At 37.4% G+C, this 23,932-nt stretch overlaps 2 protein-coding genes and 1 long non-coding RNA gene across 3 annotated transcripts in view; 1 reads left to right on the top strand and 2 right to left on the bottom strand.

Annotated features, from left to right (window-relative positions):
• The window catches only part of LOC137390602 (uncharacterized), a gene marked incomplete at its 5' end in the record, with an annotated part of 1,703 nt that extends 234 nt beyond the window's left edge, over positions 1 to 1,469 (top strand). The window contains 2 exons of the mRNA XM_068076929.1: positions 1,080 to 1,139; positions 1,460 to 1,469. Of these exons, the coding sequence (XP_067933030.1) occupies positions 1,080 to 1,139; positions 1,460 to 1,469 (70 nt within the window). The remainder of the gene's footprint in view (positions 1 to 1,079; positions 1,140 to 1,459) is intronic.
• A 16-nt stretch (positions 1,470 to 1,485) lies between these two features.
• Positions 1,486 to 7,884, bottom strand: LOC137392137 (uncharacterized). The gene is made up of 3 exons (XR_010978216.1): positions 7,721 to 7,884; positions 1,938 to 2,064; positions 1,486 to 1,587 (listed from the first exon to the last, which is right to left on the bottom strand). It is a non-coding gene; the product is annotated as an uncharacterized lncRNA (long non-coding RNA).
• A 4,800-nt stretch (positions 7,885 to 12,684) lies between these two features.
• LOC137391342 (serine/threonine-protein kinase tousled-like 2) overlaps positions 12,685 to 23,932 on the bottom strand; it is a 59,400-nt gene continuing 48,152 nt past the window's right edge. The window contains exons 17-21 of the mRNA XM_068077786.1: positions 22,375 to 22,544; positions 20,765 to 20,903; positions 18,877 to 19,096; positions 17,393 to 17,499; positions 12,685 to 13,503 (exon numbers count right to left, since the gene is read on the bottom strand). Of these exons, the coding sequence (XP_067933887.1) occupies positions 13,452 to 13,503; positions 17,393 to 17,499; positions 18,877 to 19,096; positions 20,765 to 20,903; positions 22,375 to 22,544 (688 nt within the window). The 3' untranslated portion in view covers positions 12,685 to 13,451. The remainder of the gene's footprint in view (positions 13,504 to 17,392; positions 17,500 to 18,876; positions 19,097 to 20,764; positions 20,904 to 22,374; positions 22,545 to 23,932) is intronic.

Raw genomic sequence — 23,932 nt, forward strand, 5'->3', positions numbered from 1 at the left:
CACTCGATTACGCGCTCGATTACGCACTCGATTACGCACTCGATTACGTACTCGATTACGCCCTCGATTACGCACTCGATTACGCACTCGATTACGCACTCGATTACGCACTCGATTACGCACTCGATTACGCACTCGATTACGCACTCGATTACGCACTCGATTACGCACTCGATTACGAACTCGATTACGCACTCGATTACGAACTCGATTACGCACTCGATTACGTACTCGATTACGAACTCGATTACGCACTCGATTACGCGCTCGATTACGTACTCGATTACGCACTCGATTACGCACTCGATTACGTACTCGATTACGCGCTCGATTACGTACTCGATTACGAACTCGATTACGCACTCGATTACGCGCTCGATTACGTACTCGATTACGCACTCGATTACGTACTCGATTACGCACTCGATTACGCGCTCGATTACATACTCGATTACGCACTCGATTACGCACTCGATTACGTACTCGATTACGTACTCGATTACGCACTCGATTACGTACTCGATTACGAACCCGATTACGCACTCGATTACGCGCTCGATTACGTACTCGATTACGCACTCGATTACGCGCTCGATTACGTACTCGATTACGCACTCGATTACGTACTCGATTACGCACTCGATTATGCACTCGATTACGTATTCGATTACGCACTCGATTACGTACTTGATTACGAACTCGATTACGCACTCGATTACGCGCTCGATTACGTACTCGATTACGCACTCGATTACATACTCGATTACGTACTCGATTACGTACTCGATTACGCACTCGATTACATACTCGATTACGTACTCGATTACGTACTCGATTACATACTCGATTACGTACTCGATTACGCACTCGATTACGCACTCGATTACGCGCTCGATTACGTACTCGATTACGCACTCGATTACGCACTCGATTACGCGCTCGATTACGTACTCGATTACGCACTCGATTACGTACTCGATTACGCACTCGATTACGTACTCGATTACGCACTCAATTTCGCACTCGATTACGCACTCGATTACACACTCGATTACGTACTCGATTACGAACTCGATTACGCACTCGATTACGTACTCGATTACGAACTCGATTACGCACTCGATTACGAACTCGATTACGTACTCGATTACGCACTCGATTACGCGCTCGATTACGTACTCGATTACGCACTCGATTACGTACTCGATTACGCACTCGATTACGCACTCGATTACGTACTCGATTACGAACTCGATTACGCACTCGATTACGCGCTCGATTACATACTTGATTACGCACTCGATTACGCACTCGATTACGTACTCGATTACGAACTCGATTACGCACTCGATTACGTACTCGATTACGCACTCGATTACGCACTCGATTACGCACTCGATTACGCGCTCGATAACATACTCGATAACGTACTCAATTACGTACTCAAGGCGTACTCAAGGCTTAGCTAGTTACAAGACAGCTTACTGTTGAGTAGTCCTGATGGACTCCCATATGCCACAGTCCACATGGCATTCCTGAACAGAGGATTGATAGCTGTTGCCCCACTGCTGTCATTCATTGTCTGACCTGAAAGATCCTCATTTTATTGTTTCTTCTGAAAGATCCTCTATAATCATTCTAATTCTTATCTTAATCGTTATATAAATTATTCCTACGAAAAGCGTTGCAATAAAATTTGTAAAAGATGGTAGATAAGCTTTTTCTGTAATTCACTGAAGATCCAAAAGTGTTAATAAAAGGTCGCTTTATTCGATATCCTCGTCAAAGTAAAGCTCACAAGACACAGTTACATAGACCAATGAAGACAGACAGCATGAAAATTGAGAACTTTCACAGAAATTTTCAAGTTTACCAAACATCCAAAGAAGTTCTTTGATATGCTGCCAAGAAGACTTGCCAAAGGCGGATAGACTTACCTCCCAGTCGAATCCAAGTGGCCCCAACAGTCTTCTTTGCAGAAAAAGCACCTACCAGAAAAGTTGCTTCCTTTTTCAGGTATTCTTCAGAATACTCATCTTTAAAGAAAAAGACTCCATCCATGTCCTTTAGAATCATCATAAATAAATAAAATATTGTATGTATATAATGTAACGTATATATGTTAGCATGATAAAATATACCAGCATAATAACATGTCAAAAGATATGAACCATAATATTTAAAGTTAAATAAATTGATGACGTAATCGATGACTCAATGGGTTACATTCAATAGCTGTTACATTCAATTTAAATGTAACAGCTCTATAAAAATACAAAACTATAAAAACAGCATTTTTGAAAAGTGCAAGTGTTATTTTCTATCTATCTATAAAAAAAAAAGATAGAATGTCTTCAAAACTGCCGACATGTTTTTGTTATTATTTTTTATAGATAAAATTACTTTGGACCCAGTAGTATAGGTATTCATTAGGTCTTCATAGACTATACTGTAAGTTTGGCACTGACTGCATATGAGATACAATATAGAGCCAGACATGTTTGTATGGGTATTTATTAGGTCTTCATAGAGTATACTGTAAGTTTGGCACTGACTGCGTATGAGATACAATATAGAGCCAGATATGTTTGTATGGGTATTCATTAGGTCTTCATAGACTATACTGTAAGTTTGGCACTGACTGCGTATGAGATACAATATAGAGCCAGACATGTTTGTATGGGTATTCATTAGGTCTTCATAGACTATACTGTAAGTTTAGCACTGACTGCGTATGAGATACAATATAGAGCCAGATATGTTTGTATGGGTATTCATTAGGTCTTCATAGACTATACTGTAAGTTTGGCACTGATTGCGTATGAGATACAATATAGAGCCAGATATGTTTGTATGGGTATTCATTAGGTCTTCATAGACTATACTGTAAGTTTGGTACTGGCTGCATATGAGATACAATATAGAGCCAGATATGTTTGTATGGGTATTCATTAGGTCTTCATAGACTATACTGTAAGTTTGGTACTGACTGCATATGAGATACAATATAGAGCCAGACATGTTTGTATGGGTATTCATTAGGTCTTCATAGAGTATACTGTAAGTTTGGCACTGACTGCGTATGAGATACAATATAGAGCCAGATATGTTTGTATGGGTATTCATTAGGTCTTCATAGACTATACTGTAAGTTTGGCACTGACTGCATATGAGATACAATATAGAGCCAGATATGTTTGTATGGGTATTCATTAGGTCTTCATAGACTATACTGTAAGTTTGGCACTGACTGCATATGAGATACAATATAGAGCCAGATATGTTTGTATGGGTATTCATTAGGTCTTCATAGACTATACTGTAAGTTTGGCACTGATTGCGTATGAGATACAATATAGAGCCAGATATGTTTGTATGGGTATTCATTAGGTCTTCATAGACTATACTGTAAGTTTGGCACTGATTGCGTATGAGATACAATATAGAGCCAGACATGTTTGTATGGGTATTCATTAGGTCTTCATAGACTATACTGTAAGTTTGGCACTGACTGCATATGAGATACAATATAGAGCCAGACATGTTTGTATGGGTATTCATTAGGTCTTCATAGAGTATACTGTAAGTTTGGCACTGACTGCGTATGAGATACAATATAGAGCCAGATATGTTTGTATGGGTATTCATTAGGTCTTCATAGACTATACTGTAAGTTTGGCACTGACTGCGTATGAGATACAATATAGAGCCAGATATGTTTGTATGGGTATTCATTAGGTCTTCATAGACTATACTGTAAGTTTGGTACTGGCTGCATATGAGATACAATATAGAGCCAGATATGTTTGTATGGGTATTCATTAGGTCTTCATAGACTATACTGTAAGTTTGGTACTGACTGCATATGAGATACAATATAGAGCCAGACATGTTTGTATGGGTATTCATTAGGTCTTCATAGAGTATACTGTAAGTTTGGCACTGATTGCATATGAGATACAATATAGAGCCAGATATGTTTGTATGGATATTCATTAGGTCTTCATAGACTATACTGTAAGTTTGGCACTGACTGCATATGAGATACAATATAGAGCCAGATATAATTGTATGGGTATTCATTAGGTCTTCATAGACTATACTGTAAGTTTGGCACTGGCTGCATATGAGATACAATATAGAGCCAGATATAATTGTATGGGTATTCATTAGGTCTTCATAGACTATACTGTAAGTTTGGCACTGACTGCGTATGAGATACAATATAGAGCCAGATATGTTTGTATGGGTATTCATTAGGTCTTCATAGACTATACTGTAAGTTTGGCACTGACTGCGTATGAGATACAATATAGAGCCAGATATGTTTGTATGGGTATTCATTAGGTCTTCATAGACTGTACTGTAAGTTTGGCACTGACTGCGTATGAGATACAATATAGAGCCAGATATGTTTGTATGGGTATTTATTAGGTCTTCATAGACTATACTGTAAGTTTGGCACTGACTGCGTATGAGATACAATATAGAGCCAGACATGTTTGTATGGGTATTCATTAGGTCTTCATAGACTATACTGTAAGTTTGGTACTGGCTGCGTATGAGATACAATATAGAGCCAGATATGTTTGTATGGGTATTTATTAGGTCTTCATAGACTATACTGTAAGTTTGGCACTGACTGCGTATGAGATACAATATAGAGCCAGATATGTTTGTATGGGTATTTATTAGGTCTTCATAGACTATACTGTAAGTTTGGTACTGACTGCATATGAGATACAATATAGAGCCAGACATGTTTGTATGGGTATTCATTAGGTCTTCATAGACTATACTGTAAGTTTGGCACTGATTGCGTATGAGATACAATATAGAGCCAGATATGTTTGTATGGGTATTCATTAGGTCTTCATAGACTATACTGTAAGTTTGGCACTGGCTGCATATGAGATACAATATAGAGCCAGATATGTTTGTATGGATATTCATTAGGTCTTCATAGACTATACTGTAAGTTTGGCACTGACTGCATATGAGATACAATATAGAGCCAGATATAATTGTATGGGTATTCATTAGGTCTTCATAGACTATACTGTAAGTTTGGCACTGGCTGCATATGAGATACAATATAGAGCCAGATATAATTGTATGGGTATTCATTAGGTCTTCATAGACTATACTGTAAGTTTGGCACTGACTGCGTATGAGATACAATATAGAGCCAGATATGTTTGTATGGGTATTCATTAGGTCTTCATAGACTATACTGTAAGTTTGGTACTGGCTGCGTATGAGATACAATATAGAGCCAGATATGTTTGTATGGGTATTTATTAGGTCTTCATAGACTATACTGTAAGTTTGGCACTGACTGCGTATGAGATACAATATAGAGCCAGACATGTTTGTATGGGTATTCATTAGGTCTTCATAGACTATACTGTAAGTTTGGCACTGACTGCGTATGAGATACAATATAGAGCCAGACATTTTGACACTATGAATGAGTCTAATCGTGCTCATGTACAACACATATACCATAAAGTTAAAGTATATGTCCTGTACAAGTGTAAGTCTTGAATCTATATATATATTTCTCAAAGTATGTCGTCGTATGTCGTGTGTCGCATATATATGTCGGTTTTCAGGCTATAGATCTTAAAACCTTGGTTAACCGCAATCTGATGGATTTGAACTCACGTCGGCTTTCTCATCGACAAGGGTTTCATCCGGATGCTCTACCACTGGGGCTATAACGCCATAGTGATCTTGTATGTTTTCATATAAAATATACAGCATGCGCCTGCTAATTATTTTAGCCTTAGGTTTTCCACCAAAGATTTTGAGATTTGTTTGCCTCGGAGCTTGAACCTAAACTCGGTTCTCGACTAAACTGGAGCATGGGCATTGCAATTAGCAAAGCTCCGGAAACGCTTGGAAACGAATAAGCATTTTACGCTTCGTAAATTCTTTACAAAAAGAGAGAAACCATGTGGGACGACGCCTCCTCTACCGAAAAAATTTGCTAGGGAGTTAACCCTTTAAGTTGCCCTAAATTGTATTTGAGGATGAGTCTCCTTTAAAAATGTAAAGTAAACAGACCATTGCTGTTTATATTTTCTTTTTCCTACGATATTTGATGTAATTATCTGTTGTATATTTTTTAGTATTGTATTTTAACCTTTAATGCTTTGGATGTTTTAAAAGCCAAACGTATGAAATGTTTACTTTTGCTTTCTTTTTCCATCATCATAAATATATAACATTTTATGAAAATTAAACATGATCTATAATTATATACCCATTTCTATTTATAGTATGCAGTATACAGTACAGCTTATAGTGTAAAATGTTGAAAACATACTTTACCTATAGTATATCTCAAAATTTACTCAAGTTTTTCCTTATCTTGGAACGGATTAAAACCTACTTAATTTTATTTTATTGGGGAAAATTGTTTCGGATCTCGAAAAACTCGGTTAGCAACCCTAGAACAGTTTTGCTAGAATAGGTTGAACTGTCCGTTATTAAAAGCTATACGTCACTGAAAGGTATGAACTTTTAAATTTACAGTGGTTTGAAAACCTTTTCCTCATCATACGAAGTTTGAAAGTTACAGCTGTTTGAAAAATTTTGAAAACTTTTACAGTTGTTTTTATTTTTTTAAAAGTTATTCATTTTGTTAATTAGCTTTTATTTTAATAGCGATATAGTATAGTAACAAGCGCTATTTCCTTTCCTCAACAGCCGAATGTTTCGTTCGTTAATTTTCAAAATTTTGAAAGTTTTTTGAAATTTTGAAATTCTATCAGTTCTCACTTTGTGTATTAGCTTACACAGCTTTCCTTCTAAACCTAACCAATTAGTAATTCGTAATTATTTTCACATTTTGCAACCATCATTTGTAAGATTAATGTAAGATTATTTGTAAGATTTATTGTTAGTATCAGTTATTCCTCACTCTTATATTTACATACATTTACATACTTTGAGAAATATATATATAGGTAGATTTACATTCTCTTGTTACATTTATAAACTTTGTATAACTTTTGAAGTTTATAATTTAAGTTTTTAAAGTTTGTTACATTATCATTTTTATTGCAACTTGCATTTTTTAAACATAATTTGAGTTTAATATCTGTTTGAAGTTTAACCATTATTCAGTGTCCTATCACTGTTACCTATTATTACTTAGTTAGTTTCCAACTATTATTATTAATATTAATTTTTCATTCAACCATTTTTGGCAGACATTGTTCTAATTAAATTTCAACCCCAAAATACTACCATATTCTGTCATATATTTTATTGATCTGTTAAATACATGTATTCTCAGAAGTTACACATTGTCTAATACCTCCAAAAGAAAAGAACTTGTTCTGCACAAAATCATTCCCTCATGATATAAAGTTTGGAAGTTACAGTTTGACAAAGTTTGAAAACTTTTACAGTTGTTTTTATTTTCTCTCATAATTTATTTCAACTACAGAAAACACATCTCTCATGATATGCAGTTTGAAAGTTAGAATGGTAAATGTTGTTATATGTTAAGGGTAAATCAATTTTTTGTCCAAAAACTTTTTATTACTCAGGCAACGCCGGGTGGTACTGCTAGTATACTATAAGTCTTGTATATAGCATTGGAGTTATCTTACTCCGGTAGAACATGTCAAAAAAGTCACAATTTAATTAGGCAAGGTTCACATGATTTCTACTGATCAAGAATAGTGAGATGAGAAGAAGCCCTTACCACACTCTGATGGGTCACATTGTCCAGAGTTCTAGCATAGTCATAGTAGGTTAGATACTCTGTAGTAGTCCACGGTCCTGTTAGTAGGTATTCAGACAGATCATCAGCCTTATCTTTCAATTTGTCAAAGGATGCCTGGTTCTCACAGCTCCATAATGCATGATGGCATACTATAAATAATACAGTAGGGAAGCATGGAGAAATTTTAACAAAAATGACAGTTACATTATCTGATCGCTAATTAGCTAGCATTATTATCAAAGAAGACAGCAATAAATTCCAGCAAATAATAATGACCTAACAGACAGTAGAGTGTAGGTTAAAAGGCACCCTCGGAGAGACCTCCCCTCTATATATAGTGTAACAAACTTGAAAAGGCCATATTCTGGGGTAGTTTTTTGAGACAAATCCAATGGTATACTTGGTTTGTTTACCAGACAAACGGTTCTCATTTTGTGAATCAGAATGTGGTTTCAAATTTATGTTTCTCATGCAAAATATCTGAATGAAAGTCTCAGTGTATCCACTTTAAAAGTGGTTATTATTGTGCCAAACAGTGTGTATCATGATAATGTGGGAGCAGAATTTTCAATTACAACTTTTATTCAGTTAAAAAGAGACAAAAAGTCATATATGCGAAATCAGGTTGGAGTTTGGATCGTAGGTTGGTTCCCCTACTCAGAGAACAAAAAACCTAAGACCATAAATACATCAGTTAGGTTTCAAAGAATAGCCATACAAAATTCCAAGTCGATATCTTTAACATTGACAAAATGACAGCGTTTTAAAGATTGAAAACACTGACAAAAAGCAAGTAATGAGAAAACGTTGCCTAAAGTTTGGGAATAGAAAACGAATGATTTATTTATAGTTATGGGCAGCTGGATTGTCATGGATACATCTCATACACTTTTAAAACCCTCCACTTGAATATGTATTATTAAAACCCTCCACTTGAATATGTATTATCATCTGGGGCAGCTGACCTTCTGTTTGTCTTCCTAGCAGCAACTACCAAAAGTTCAGCTGCCTTGTTTCCACGTACCACCTGGCAGCAATCAATATCTCGGGCATATTGTCTCTGGAAGTGGCCAACATTCAGTCCAAGTTATGGGTGTTTTAAAGTAGTTTGACATACTTTTTAGAGGCAGCAATGGAAAGAGCACACATGAATTATATAGGAAACATGCTTTTCTTGAAAATGATTTTTTTTGAAAAAAACTGCTATTTTCAGGGTGCCTTCTAACCTAAAGAGGCTGGCTCTCAGAAACCAGATAGAGTTTTGAAACCAGATACCTCTTACAAACCAGATACCTCTAACGAACGAGATACCTCTTACGAACCAGGTACCTCTTACGAACCAGATACCTCTAACGAACCAGATATCTCTTACAAACCAGATACCTCTAACGAACCAGATACCTCTTACGAACCAGATACCTCTGACAAACCAGATACCTCTTACGAACCGGATACCTCTTACAAACCAGATACCTTTTGCAAACCAGACACCTCTTACGAACCAGATACATCTTACGAACCAGATACATCTTACGAACCAGATACCTCTTACGAACCAGATACCTCTTACGAACCAAATACCTCTTACAAACCAGATACCTCTTACAAACCAGATACCTCTTACAAACCAGATATCTCTTACGAACCAGATACCTCTTACAAACTATGGAAGGCACTGAGCTTATGCATGCTGAGTTGGGATGAAATCGACAAAAAAATATAGAAACTTGCACACACACTATACACTTTACACACTCCACACAGCTCGTACATCTCGCTCACCCCACACACTCCGCACACTTCAGACCTCAACACCGCCGCATTTCCGCAGCCCTGTATTGCCTGCACCCCTGCAGCTGTACACTGCCACCGCCGTACCTCTGCACCATCTCACCCTGCCGTTCCTGCGACCTCGCATCAGCAAACTTGTGCCACCCTTGCCCCTCTGCCCACACCACACAGAACACACACTAATCATTGCACAACCAGGCACACATCACATGTGCGCGCGCACACACACACCATACATTTTTATGTTCCAGCACAAGCCATACACACTACACACACCATACATACTACATACGGTGCACACAGTAAGCACCCTACGCACACTAAGTGCATCATACACATCACACATGCCACACACACCACACCCACCCACCCACCCGCACGCACGCACACACACACACACCGCATGCATCACACACAGCACACACGCACGCACGCACGCACGCACACACACACACACCGCATGCATCACACACGGCACACACACCACACTTATCCCACACACTTATTAATATAGATAAATAACCAAGGAAGTTTTGACTTTTCTCGCACTGTATTTATTGATGCGTTTGGTATAGTTCATGTAGCAAGCATGTATTTTTACACAAAAACGAAATTTTCAAAATGGTTGTTAGTGATTGTTTGCAATTTGTTCACATCAAGTAAGTTGAAATGAGTTGAGAACCTGTAATTGTCACGTAAAAAATGAGGACGCAAACCATGAAAAATCTTGAAACGTTAATAATTTGACTTGTATATTAAATCTCGTTTTTAAATCAAATCCTAATTCATTTTTGCATTTATCCGACTCACATAATTAGTGCCTCGAATCACTGCGAAGGAGATTCATTTCAAATATTCAAATCACAACCAATTTTGACACGACTCCAACTACCGCTACAAAAACAATAACTTGCGAGTTAAAGTAAGAACTGGGCAATATGTTGGGTATGCTAACAATATAAAGGTCAATGTGTATAAATCTATTAACCCTTTATTTTACATATCTCTATATATAATATGAAAGCCATAGTGTGTAAACCCACAAACCCTTTAATTTACTTACCTCTATAAATAATATGAGTCATAGTGTATAAATCTACAAACCTTTTATTTTACATACCTCTATGAATAATATAAATGCCATAGTGTATAAATCTACAAACCCTATATTTTACATACCTCTATGAATAATATGAAAGCCATAGTGTATAAATCTACAAACCCTTTATTTTACATACCTCTATGAATAATATGAAAGCCATAGTGTATAAATATATAAACCCTTTATTTTACATACCTCTATGAATAATACAAAGGCCATAGTGTATCAATCTACAAATCCTTTATTTTACATACCTCTATGAATAATATGAAAGCCATAGTGTATAAATATATAAACCCTTTATTTTACATACCTCTATGAATAATACAAAGGCCAGTGTATAAGTCTACTAACTCTTTATTTTACATACCTCTATGAATAATATGAAAGCCATAGTGTATCAATCTACAAACCCTTTATTTTACATACCTCTATGAATAATACAAAGGCCATAGTGTATCAATCTACAAACCCTTCATTTTACATACCTCTATGAATAATATGAAAGCCATAGTGTATCAATCTACAAACCCTTTATTTTACATACCTCTATGAATAATATGAAAGCCATAGTGTATCAATCTACAAACCCTTTATTTTACATACCTCTATGAATAATATGAAAGCCAGTGTATAAATCTACAAACCCTTCATTTTACATACCTTTACGAATAATATTCATTGTTGGGTGGTCAGCCTGAAGTTGGTCAAAGACTTCTTTTGAAGGCCAACAATCGTCTCCATATAAAAAGTAAGGCTTTGGTTCAAATTCTTGTGTATCAGTGAAGGTACAGAGCGTTGCTAATGCCACAACAGCGAAGCACAGTAATTGCCTCCACATTTTGTAATAATAAATTTTTTGCCCTGCTGTGATTCACACAGTAATCAAAGTAAAGTGTATCGTGCTGGTTTTAAAATTGCATTGAAGGATGTTTTGATCACCACTCTTCTCCTAGTATTACTAGACTTATATCGTATAGTATATATAAGCGATATATATCGCTTCCTAAGCGATATATAGTATATATCGCTTAGGAAGCGATATAAACAGTAATTTATCACTGTTTATATCGCTTCCTGTCGTAACCACTCCTAATACTGCAGCTAGTAATATAGCAATGTCTGTAGTAGTAAGTAGTAACCTATACACATTTATTTATAGTTAATTACCTGTTACCCAAGGTATTTGCTATCATGTTAACTTACCTATCACTTTGTGTAATGTATCTGTCTGTCTAGAACATAACTGAATGCGTACAACTGCTTACAAGATGTAATATAGGAATACATTGTGTAGTCATAATTAATATTCTGAACAATGGAGGTCAATGGACTATTCTTTCATGTTTTTAGTTTTTCAAAAAGCAATATGCTGAGTAATCGATGAGACAAAGAAACAACGGTTAATACAAAAAGAAGAATATAATTATCTGAAACACTCAGATATTTATATTATTTCAGGCCTTGTTCTACATTGTCAGCGAGTGAGTATATATTCTCCCTTATAACCTAGCTAATGCTTGTCAACCTTACATCAATATGATTATTTACATTCTTCAGTCTTGTTCAAATATTTGCACTGATTTTGATAGTTTTCATAAGAGACTACAGCGTATATGCTTTCAGGCATACGATGAGCATTCAATCTCTCCAAACTTCTATTATCATTATTAAAGTATTAACAATTCCTCAGATATGTGAGACAGAAGAAGAGCAAGGTATGAAATGTAGGACTAATAGACACAGACACACCATTAAGTAGTTGAGAGAATAGAAGGGCTCTAGTTATTTGGAACAAGTAAGGCAATAAGATGCAACTCATATTGCACTGCAGGCTAGACTAACAGTAAGCTTCCAGTTTTTGTACCAACACAGGGGGCCAGAAATGTGCTACAGAAACAAGATACTATACTACGCATAAGATGACAGTCGAAACTAATTTGTAGTTTCACCGCTAATTGTTCTGCATTTGATTGCTAGATCCTTGATGAGTCAATAACCTACTGAGGTTCTTTTACATTATCTAAAACATTCTTATTTACAAATTATTTAACTAATCATACACAATGATTTAAAAATGATGTTGCTGTTACAACAGGGACATAAAATTACCAAAAAGAATGTGTGCCTGTGCTGACTCAAAAATTGGGGTGCTGTCAAACACAATGAACACGCTGACACACGCACCAGACAAGCTAGCCTCAGACTATTCCTGCCGCGAGGTGTAAGCTAAATTCATTTGACAGTCAATGATAGCTCGCAATGAAAATATGCCATTTTCTTGCTATTTCGAAAAAAATATTACAACAGGTACTGGCAATAAAAGTACAAGCTGCTGTTGAACACTGATTGGCTTATCAAATTGTTATAAAAACAGAGCACAACAGATAGCTACTTGCCTGCTCTGGATGTCATAAGAACCTAAATAGCTTGACACGGAAACTTTTTATATAAAAATAAAAAGCTGCCCAAAAAATTAAGTTTAGAACATTTGAAAACCTCACTATTCTTAGAGAATGTACTTCCAGCATATCAATACAAAAATATCTCATGGCGGTTCAAAATCCAATATCTAACTAGGGTTTCCAATTCAAACAAATACATTTGAATAAAATCACTCAAAATGCCGTGACTTCCAGCATCACGACTAGAAATTACATTTCCGTCATCAGATGGTAAGATGGAAGTATTGGAGCTGTTACGAATCATGACTAGCCCAAAAAAGACAATCAGCATTCTTTCCTTATGGCAGACATGTTAGCCTAGAAGGTCTCTGACTTTGCACAAAATATCACCATATATCCAGACAGTTGCATCCTAGAGTCCAGCCCCTCCAGAGAAACCATGCATAGGTGAATCTGCAGCCACCCTGAAGTATTATAAAACAAATTTACAACATGTGTTTGAAAAGAAACTAGTCGAGAGCTTCAAAAAAGGTATAAAATAGTCGATGTGAGAGACAGCTAGTTAACCAAATGTCCTTACACGAGTTCATCCGGTGAGTGTACATCCGGTGAGTGTCTGTGTATGTTAAACTGGATTCACCAATACTGAAAACATGCCTAAATATTTTGAAACATGGCCGTTTACTTATCAATATTGGAAAGTGGTGATCCAAAACCTTATACAGACCATTAAAGGTTGACTTGCAAAAAATACACATTGCAGTTATCAAAAGGTTCACCCGGTCTTTCTTACTCTGCTGTGTTGTAGGTTCAAATTATGTGGAAACGTGATTACAAGCTCTTTAAAGCTCAAAAACAAACAGTTAATCGCAGCCATAATGAAAATGCCGTCGGTTGGAATCCCTCTCAAAATGGCTCAAATGGGACGTAGTTGAACACGATGTGCTCCTGTTTACACTTTCATGCAATCTCATTTGTCGAGATATTTGCACAGATGTACTTCATGCATTCAATAAAACCATGTCTATTGTCCTTACGCTTCTATTTCATCATCATTGTAATGCTGTCACTTTGAGCACTAATATCTCAAAACCTAGCCTAAAAATTAAATTAATTTTTCAACCTCAGCTCGAGCGGGGTGCATATCATCATCTGATAACCACGAGGAGCCTGTTGGTCACATGTGATGGTCGAAAAATGTTGCAGAAATTGTTCACATGATCGGATTACGACGAGATGATTAGACCAAGCTGAAACGAAACTGTAAAGCAGCGAACACCTACATTTAATAAGGGCTTCCGCTAGAACCCGAAGTGTTTGTCAAACTAGTGCTACGAGACGTTTTATATTGAGCCTTTGATTTCACGTGATAACATCACGTGTCAAAACAATAACCAAGTCGAGTACGTCATCGACATAAAGGGATTCCAACCTACGACCGTTTTTTGTAACTGTTCGTTTTTGAGCTTTTATGAGCTTGTAATCACATTTTTACATATTTTGAACCTGCAACACAGCAGAATAAAACATGGTGAACCTTTTGATACCAACTAACTGTAGTGCGTATTTTGTTGCAAGTCAACCTTTAAGCCACAGGTGTCAAACACATGGCCCGCGGGCCACATGTGGCCCGCCACCTCATTTTATGTGGCCCGCCACCTCATTTTATGTGGCCCGTGAGAGCTTAACTACTCATTCACACTAGACAGGGTTAACTCCGGTATTTATAACGTTGCTAGGCACACCAACGCGAGTTATCTTGCTTTTGAAATTAATCTATTCCGTGTATTGTTATTTTTACATTACCTATGAATAATTTTGATTGGTCAGAAAAAAATTTCCTGGCTAATCAAACACACGTACAAATATGCCTCAATGATCTCTTTGGCAAAAGTTATAACTAAAACACTACACCCATTTCGACATCTAGCTAAACCAAAAATCATCGCGATCACTTGAAAATTTATCGTTCGTGATCAATTTTTTCAACTCCAGAAGTAAATATGCAGATTCAGAAGGGGTAAGACAGTGAAAGATTGCATAAATCGAATAGAAACATTATTTTTAATGTTTCAAAGTTTTTACTAACTTTTAATTTTGTCGATTTGAATCGTTATGCTCGAATAAAAACGCACTTTTTCGGCTGTCAGCCGTAGCCAGACTAAAATGATCATTCAATCTCGATAGGATCATATTGATTCTTAGAACTGCCCCTGAAGTCGGAAAAGTCAAGAACAGAGTTACTAAACATATTTTTATTGTTTGAAACATGTTCATGACAGTTTATTTGAGTTACATTGGGATGTAGATTTGCTATGCTTTGAAGGATAATACTCGCGAGGTATAAGTCGAAATTATACTTTCGTGATTTTCATGTTTATGACTAACTGTACATGTATAAATAATATTCATAATTTTGTATTGTATGTAATAAATAAGTAATTTTAGTCAAACACTATATTTTGCAATTTCTTTGGTGCAAGTCTAACTTTGTTTCAGCAAATAGTTTTTTTGATTTTTTGCTGCTTACATATTGATTTGGCGTTGCTGCTGTTGCAATTATTTAGTGTTTGCAGGTTTAAGGTGTGTATGCAAACAAATTTCTGTTCTTAGCAGCTCACATCTTTTGATTTTACTGAAAGTATGCCCATGTTAATGGGTATTGTGTCATTTTTCTGATTATTTTCGAAAACAAGTGTTCTGCATGTTTTGCTGTGCAATTGTTCTGTTTGCAACTTTAAGTAATAAAATCAGAGTTATTTAATATCAAAGACTAGTTTAAGTTATTTTACATTATTCAATTACATTTCACTACAATTATAAGTTACATCTGGCCCTTTGAGGACAGTCATTACGCTGATGTGGCCCTCGATGAAAATGAGTTTGACACCCCTGCTTTAAGCAATGCCTTACACCGTAATTACCTTGGGCAATGCCTTACACCGTAATTACCTTGGGCAATGCCTTACACCGTAATTACCTTAGGCAATGCCTTACAACATAATTACCTTGGGCAATGCCTTACACAGTAATTACCTTAGGCAATGCCTCCCACTGTAATTACCTTGGGCAATGCCTTACACCGTAATTACCTTGAGCAATGCCTTACACCGTAATTACCTTAGGCAATGCCTTACACCGTAATTACCTTAGGCAATGCCTCACACCGTAATTACCTTAGGCAATGCCTCACACCGTAATTACCCTAGACAATGCCTCACACCGTAATTACCTCTGGCAATGCCTCACACCGTAATTACCTTGGGCAATGCCTTACACCGTAATTACCTCAGGCAATGCCTTACACCGTAATTACCTTGAGCAATGCCTCACACCGTAATCACCTTGGGCAATGCCTCACACCGTAATTATCTTGGACAATGCCTTACACCGTAATTACCTCAGGCAATGCCTTACACCATAACTACCTTAGGCAATGCCTTACACCGTAATTACCTTAGGCAATGCCTCCCACTGTAATTACCTTAGGCAATGCCTTACACCGTAATTACCTTAGGCAATGCCTTACACCGTAATTACCTTAGGCAATGCCTTACACCGTAATTACCTTGGGCAATGCCTCCCACCGTAATTACCTTAGGCAATGCCGCACACCATAATTACCGTGAACATGCAATTGCGAGACAATGCCTTGAAATTATACTGTAATGTATAATTAGCCACAAGACAAGCCTGTACATGTATTTAGCCTTTACATGAGGTTATTTTGCTACGAATCGGCTATCATGAATTTGTGGCTATCATAATGAGCATCTGTAGCCTACCTAAAAATAAAACAGCTCATTAGTAAAACCAACATGGTAATCTATTCCGAGTATAGTTGAGTATAGTTGCTACAAGCTATGAACTTGCCCAGCGATGACAAGCACGGTAGTTGTTGTACACACTGAAAAAGTTCCACTACGTATTAGAATGGAGAGATAATGTACATGTACACATTTAGAGCACAAATGTTACACCAAACACACTGCGACTTCTAATAGCGCTGGTTATACTGAGCAAGTTTTGACATACAACACCTCAATAAGCAGCAAATTAAGAAATTTAGCCTTGCCGCTGGCGCTCACAACATCACTAAATATAAAACTAATTAATCTGTTAACAATTTAGTGTGCTTTTAGAACATAACTTCATGTAGCTTAATAATATCCTCTATGACACTACAAATGACTTCATAGCGCATGCATCTGTTTCAAGTACTCCGATGTGTTTTACTTTTGCACAGCCAGCCAGCTGCGGTCCCAATACATACCTTTAAAATTACACTTAATAGAATTACAAAACATCTGGGCAGGTTAGACAATTATCCATGTCAAATGATTCACAACTGACCCTTTTTTGTCTTTCATTGCATTGGCCTTAAGATAGTCAGAATGAGAAAGCATGATCACATCGGGTCGCTCCTCTTTTCGGTATTGCAAACACTGACGGATAAAATTCTAAAAAATCCAACGAAAATAGAACAATGTAATTAAAGGTCAAGGTTAAGAGAACTGTATAACACTGGCACTAAAGGTTAAGAGAACTGTATAACACTGACACTAAAGGTCAAGGTTAAGAGAACTGTATAACACATACTAAAGGTCAGGGTTAAGAGAGCTGTATAACACTGACACTAAAGGTCAATGTTGAGAGAACTGTATAACAATGATACTAAAGGTCAGGGTTAAGAGAACTGTATAACACTAATACTAAAGGTCAAGGTTAAGAGAACTGTATAACACTGACACTAAAGGTCAAGGTTAAGAGAACTGTATAACACTGATACTAAAGGTCAGGGTTAAGAGAACTGTATAACAATGATACTAAAGGTCAAGGATAAGAGAACTGTATAATACTGACACTAAAGGTCAAGGTTAAGAGAAATAGAGTGCTGACACTATAGGTCAAGGTTGAGAGAAATAGATAGTGCTGACACTATAGGGAGGGGAGAACTATAATGCCTAAGTACAAGTAGCTGGAGATTTTGACTTGGAAAGTAACTGCCCAAGCCAAAAAGGTTGAACTAAGACAGCTCAAGTCAAGCTAAATTTGGTTTGTCAGCCACAACTCATTCTCAAGTTTTATTGACATGTCATTAGTAGAAGGAAAATTAACTTTATTTTTTGCTAACAATATTTCACACTGCTTGTCTGCTCAGAATAGAACCAAGCAGAAATAGAGAACGAAATAACCGGATTGATGACGTTACTTTCTTGAGATGACAACTGTTTTTAAAATTTGACTGAATATCCGTTATTATCAAAGCAACAGTCACTCTATTTCTCGATCAGTGCTTTAACCTTGTTCATTTGCTGAAAAGACCCTTAAACCGAGATGTGAACTCGGTACAAATAACAGTTGTGTCTATCAGAACAATGTGTTTTTTGGAAAAGCTTTAGCCAATAGTGTGGCTCCAGACCTTGGGAATGAAAGGGAGAATGCTTTCACAGTATGAATGAAACTTCCACCACCACAAGATAAAACTAAAAAAATATTTTGAATGAAGGAATGCAACCATAGTGTCTACCATAATCAAAATAATCTAAAATATTCTATTTTTTTTAAAGAAAAAATGTGATACAATGAATGATGAAATTATTGAGGTTTACCTTACCCATTGAGCGTACTGAAAGTTTGTTGAGAGTGAGGCTTACCTTAGCCTCTGAGCGTACTGAAGGTGTGTTGGAGGTAAGACTTACCTTAGCCTCTGAGCGTACTGAAGGTGTGTTGGAGGTAAGACTTACCTTAGCCTCTGAACACGCTGAAGGTTCGTTGAAGGTGAGACTTACCTTAGCCGCTGAGCACACTGGAGGTTTGTTGGAGGTGACACTTACCTTAGCCTCTGAGCACACTGGAGGTTTGTTGGGAAATTCTACTTGTCTAGCATTGAGTATCGTATTCTCCTCCAGTATGGCCGCTTGACTAAGATTGTGACCAAAAGGTTTCTTGCCGTAGAGACACTGATAGAAGATGACTCCGACACTCCACACATCTACTTTACTAGAAATCTTTGGAGGGAGCTTGCCAACTACGAAGCACTCAGGCGGCAAATACCTAAAAAGAATTGTTATACCTCTGACACTTAAGCTTCTGGTACTTCTCAGCATCAGCCCCACACACCTCAAACACTCAAACAATGGAAACAATTGCCAGGCAAATAAAGCACCTTATCAGTGAAAGCAGAGTTGCCCTCGATTGGCTGCTTGCACATGGTTAAAGCTTTCACATACCCTAAAAATTATTTGTGACTGTCATCAAGTCCAACTGCTCCATTTCATCTACTTATCTACCTGCTTATCAAACAACTATGAAAAGCATTATGGTAATCAACTATTGTATTACAGCCTGACGATTTTGCACTGTTGTGTGTAGTATCTGTTGTTTGGTTAATTGGTTGCTCTTTCGATAGACAAATATCAATAATAACATTACAAACAACCAATAATTGTTTTAGCTTTTAATAGAAGTGAAGATGTGTTGAGAAATGACCTTGTGAAATGGGCCCACCTCAAAGAGAGTAAGAGATACGAGAGGGAGAGATACGAGAGGGAGAGATACGAGAGGGAGAGATATGAGAGGGAGAGATATGAGAGGGAGAGATACGAGAGGGAAAGATACGAGAGGAAGAGATACGAGAGAGAAACATACGAGAAGGAGAGATACGAGAGGGAAAGATACGAGAGGGAGAGATACGAGAGGGAGAGATACGAGAGGGAGAGATACGAGAGGGAGAGATATGAGAGGGAGAGATATGAGAGGGAGAGATACGAGAGGGAAAGATACGAGAGGAAGAGATACGAGAGAGAAACATACGAGAAGGAGAGATACGAGAGGGAGAGATACGAGAGGGAGAGATACGAGAGGGAAAGATACGAGAGGGAGAGATACAAGGAGAGATAAGAGAGGGAAAGATACGAGAGGGAGAGATACGAGAGGGAGAGATACGAGAGGGAGAGATACGAGAGGGAGAGATACAAAAAACATACATTAGAAAAGATACACACATTAGAAAAGGTACATATGAGGGAGAGACATATGAGGGAGAGAGACACATGAGGGAGAGAGACACATGAGGGGGAGAGACACATGAGGAGGAGAGACACATGAGGAGGAGAGACACATGAGGAGGAGAGACACACGAGGAAGAGCCACACGAGGGAGAGCCACACGAGGGAGAGCCACATGAGAAACAATGGCTAATAGGCAAAAGAGAGAGAGAGAGAGAGATATATATAGATGTACTAAAATGACAGATACTTGCATAATCAAAATCTAAATGTGTCATTTAGAAGGAGAGAAATACAAACATTGCTGTCGCTCCATATTCACCAAACTACGCAAATTAATTATATGTTAGGCTATAGAAATTGTCTACATATTATTTTTATACATTTTATGCATAGTGTATATAGTATATTTTTATCCTTTCAATTGGCTGATTAGTTGAACAGCTTAATTGACCAACTGATGACGCATGATTATGTCTTCTATACAATGTTTTATATACAAAACATCGACATATTGACCTCCTGAGCAACGCCAAATCCTTTATATGATAATTAAGAGCTTGATTAAATGCATGACTCTTCATCTGTGGCATGACGAGAAGGGCCTGGCTAAGCCCATAGTTTGAGAACTGCAGCACGGTTCTGCCTCCGTGGTACAATGAGCAAGGCCTGTTAAGCCCATAGTTTGCCTGTTGAACGAATAGTCAATTCTTACCAATATGTTCCAGCTCCTTGTGATGTGAGATCCATGCCAGAGTCGGGGCAGTAAGTATCTCCCTCCATAATCTTACTGAGTCCAAAGTCTGTGATTTTAACCTCCCCGCATTGCTGCCCCTTCATTAGTAGGATGTTGCCTTCGACACAAGAGAGGTAGTTAACAATTTATTACATATAAATCATTCAGGGCGAGGTGAGACTTTCAGCAAATCCCAAAACACCAAAGCTCAAAACATTCTTCAAACGTTTTTTCTGCATTCAACCATTCAACAAATATTACAGAGCCACTACTGCTATTTACCTATGGCGATACTTACAAAGTAACACTATTAGCAACAATACCGATCCAGTGTGAAGCTAGATAGTATTTCGCGAGTATTCGTTGCACCACATCAAGACATGATGTGCGAATAGTTTTAAGGAATGATTCATTTTGCTAAAGCAAAATAAATTAATAAATCCATGTTCTGCGCAGCCCTAACAAAAACTTTCTTGTTATCCGCACAACCCTAACAATAACTTCCTTTTCATCTGTGAAGCCCTAATGATATACAGGCAAACTCGTATAACTCTAACTTTAGCGAAAGTGTTCGATTTATCAAGCATTCAAGTTATCAGAGCACTGTCACAAGTCCATGCATTTATTAGTAGATACATGTACATATACAAACTATAATATAAATCAAAAGCATGAATGGCTTGTTGCAAATTAAAAGGCTTCTAATGTAAAGTTCAAAACGTTTTCATCAGAAAGTAAAGACATTTTTCTATCACTTGAGATTTGTTTGTTGTTTTAGGTGATGTGACTGCCAGGACATTTTCAGATTAAAATTGGCAAAACTTGATCGCTGTTGAAATGCTCAGAAGAAAATACATCTTTATCTCTTGAGCGTTTTAACCAAGATCAATTTTGCCGAATTTTCTTCAAGTTTATCTGAAGGTTACCTCACTTTTCCTTGCTTTCACTAACCGGATGTTTGGTATAATTTGATGTTTTTTGAAAAACTTAAAAAGAGTCGTTCACGAAAATATTTGGTCGATGATGGTAATAACAATGCATAAGAACTACTAAAAGTTGAGGTTTATCTCTATGGTTTAGAATAAAGTGATTTTCTAAAGCGATAACAACTGTCTCGGTAGCCATTGGGCAAAAAACTGTTCGAGTTAACAGAGTTGAGGTCGAGTTATCTAAAGCAATTTATCATTGCGTGGGAACGGACCAAACGAATCCGTTCGAGCTAACCATGTGTTCGAGCTATCCGAGGGCGAGTTATCCAAGTTTCACTGTATTCCTTATCATCTGTGCAGCCCTAACAATAACTACCTTGCAACTCATCAAACAATGTGAAACAAAATATGGCACTTTGTGCTAAAACCTTTAACCAAATAAATAACTTGTGACGACAGCTTTTAAACTGCAGCAAAGCAATGAGAAAAACATATCACATCATTTTGACAAGGAACAGCTCAAAGCCAGATATAAACCCAGAGCTGTATTAAAAAATACCCATATATGAGTCTTTCCATATTGACAATGAACGCATGCGGATCCTCAATAAGTAACGGAAATAAAAAATTATGGCGCAGCAGAGAAGGAAAAGGGCTCACCAGGTTTGAGGTCATAATGTATGATGGGAGGGTTTATAGAGTTAAGATGACGCAAGGCGCAGACTATCTGTTGGACTATTGAGCGCGCCTCACGCTCTGGAATGACTTTGTTCTGTTTTAGGTGAAAGTCGAGGTCATTACCATCGCAGTACTCAAGCACTGTGCAAAACCTAAAAAAGGAGAGAAATCAGACTATACATGGCCCAAGCTGACTTGCTGGCCCAGGCTTGTGAGCCATTCAAGTCCTAATCTAGTTAATTAACAAAGCTTGTTCAGCCCATCAACATGCCTGCTGAGCATATTGCTCACTTATCTTATTTACGTATTTGATCCTACATTGTATAAGCATTTTCAGTCTCACAATATGAGCAACAGAACCATGCAGTCTCACAATATGAGCAACAGAACCATGCAGTCTCACAATACGAGCAACAGAACCATGTAGTCTCACAATATGAGCAACAGAACCATGCAGTCTCACAATATGAGCAACAGAACCACGTAGTCTCACAATATGAGCAACAGAACCATGCAGTCTCACAATATGAGCAACAGAACCATGTAGTCTCACAATATGAGCAACAGAACCATGCAGTCTCACAATATGAGCAACAGAACCATGTAGTCTCACAATATGAGCAACAGAACCATGTAGTCTCACAATATGAGCAACAGAACCATGCAGTCTCACAATATGAGCAACAGAACCATGCAGTCTCACAATATGAGCAACAGAACCATGTAGTCTCACAATATGAGCAACAGAACCATGCAGTCTCACAATATGAGCAACAGAACCATGCAGTCTCACAATATGAGCAACAGAACCATGCAGTCTCACAATATGAGAAACAGAACCATGCAGTCTCACAATATGAGCAACAGAACCATGCAGTCTCACAATATGAGCAACAGAACCATGCAGTCTCACAATATGAGCAACAGAACCATGTAGTCTCACAATATGAGCATCAGAACCATGCAGTCTCACAATATGAGCAACAGAACCATGCAGTCTCACAATATGAGCAACAGAACCATGCAGTCTCACAATATGAGCAACAGAACCATGCAGTCTCACAATATGAGCAACAGAACCATGCAGTCTCACAATATGAGCAACAGAACCATGCAGTCTCACAATATGAGCAACAGAACCATGTAGTCTCACAATATGAGCAACAGAACCATGTAGTCTCACAATATGAGCAACAGAACCATGTAGTCTCACAATATGAGCAACAGAACCATGCAGTCTCACAATATGAGCAACAGAACCATGTAGTCTCACAATATGAGCAACAGAACCATGTAGTCTCACAATATGAGCAACAGAACCATGCAGTCTCACAATATGAGCAACAGAACCATGTAGTCTCACAATATGAGCAACAGAACCATGCAGTCTCACAATATGAGCAACAGAACCATGCAATCTCACAATATGAGCAACAGAACCATGTAGTCTCACAATATGAGCAACAGAACCATGTAGTCTCACAATATGAGCAACAGAACCATGTAGTCTCACAATATGAGCAACAGAACCATGCAGTCT

Source organism: Watersipora subatra, chromosome 3 (assembly GCF_963576615.1).
Source record: "Watersipora subatra chromosome 3, tzWatSuba1.1, whole genome shotgun sequence".
Classification (NCBI taxonomy): Eukaryota; Metazoa; Bryozoa; class Gymnolaemata; order Cheilostomatida; family Watersiporidae; genus Watersipora; species Watersipora subatra.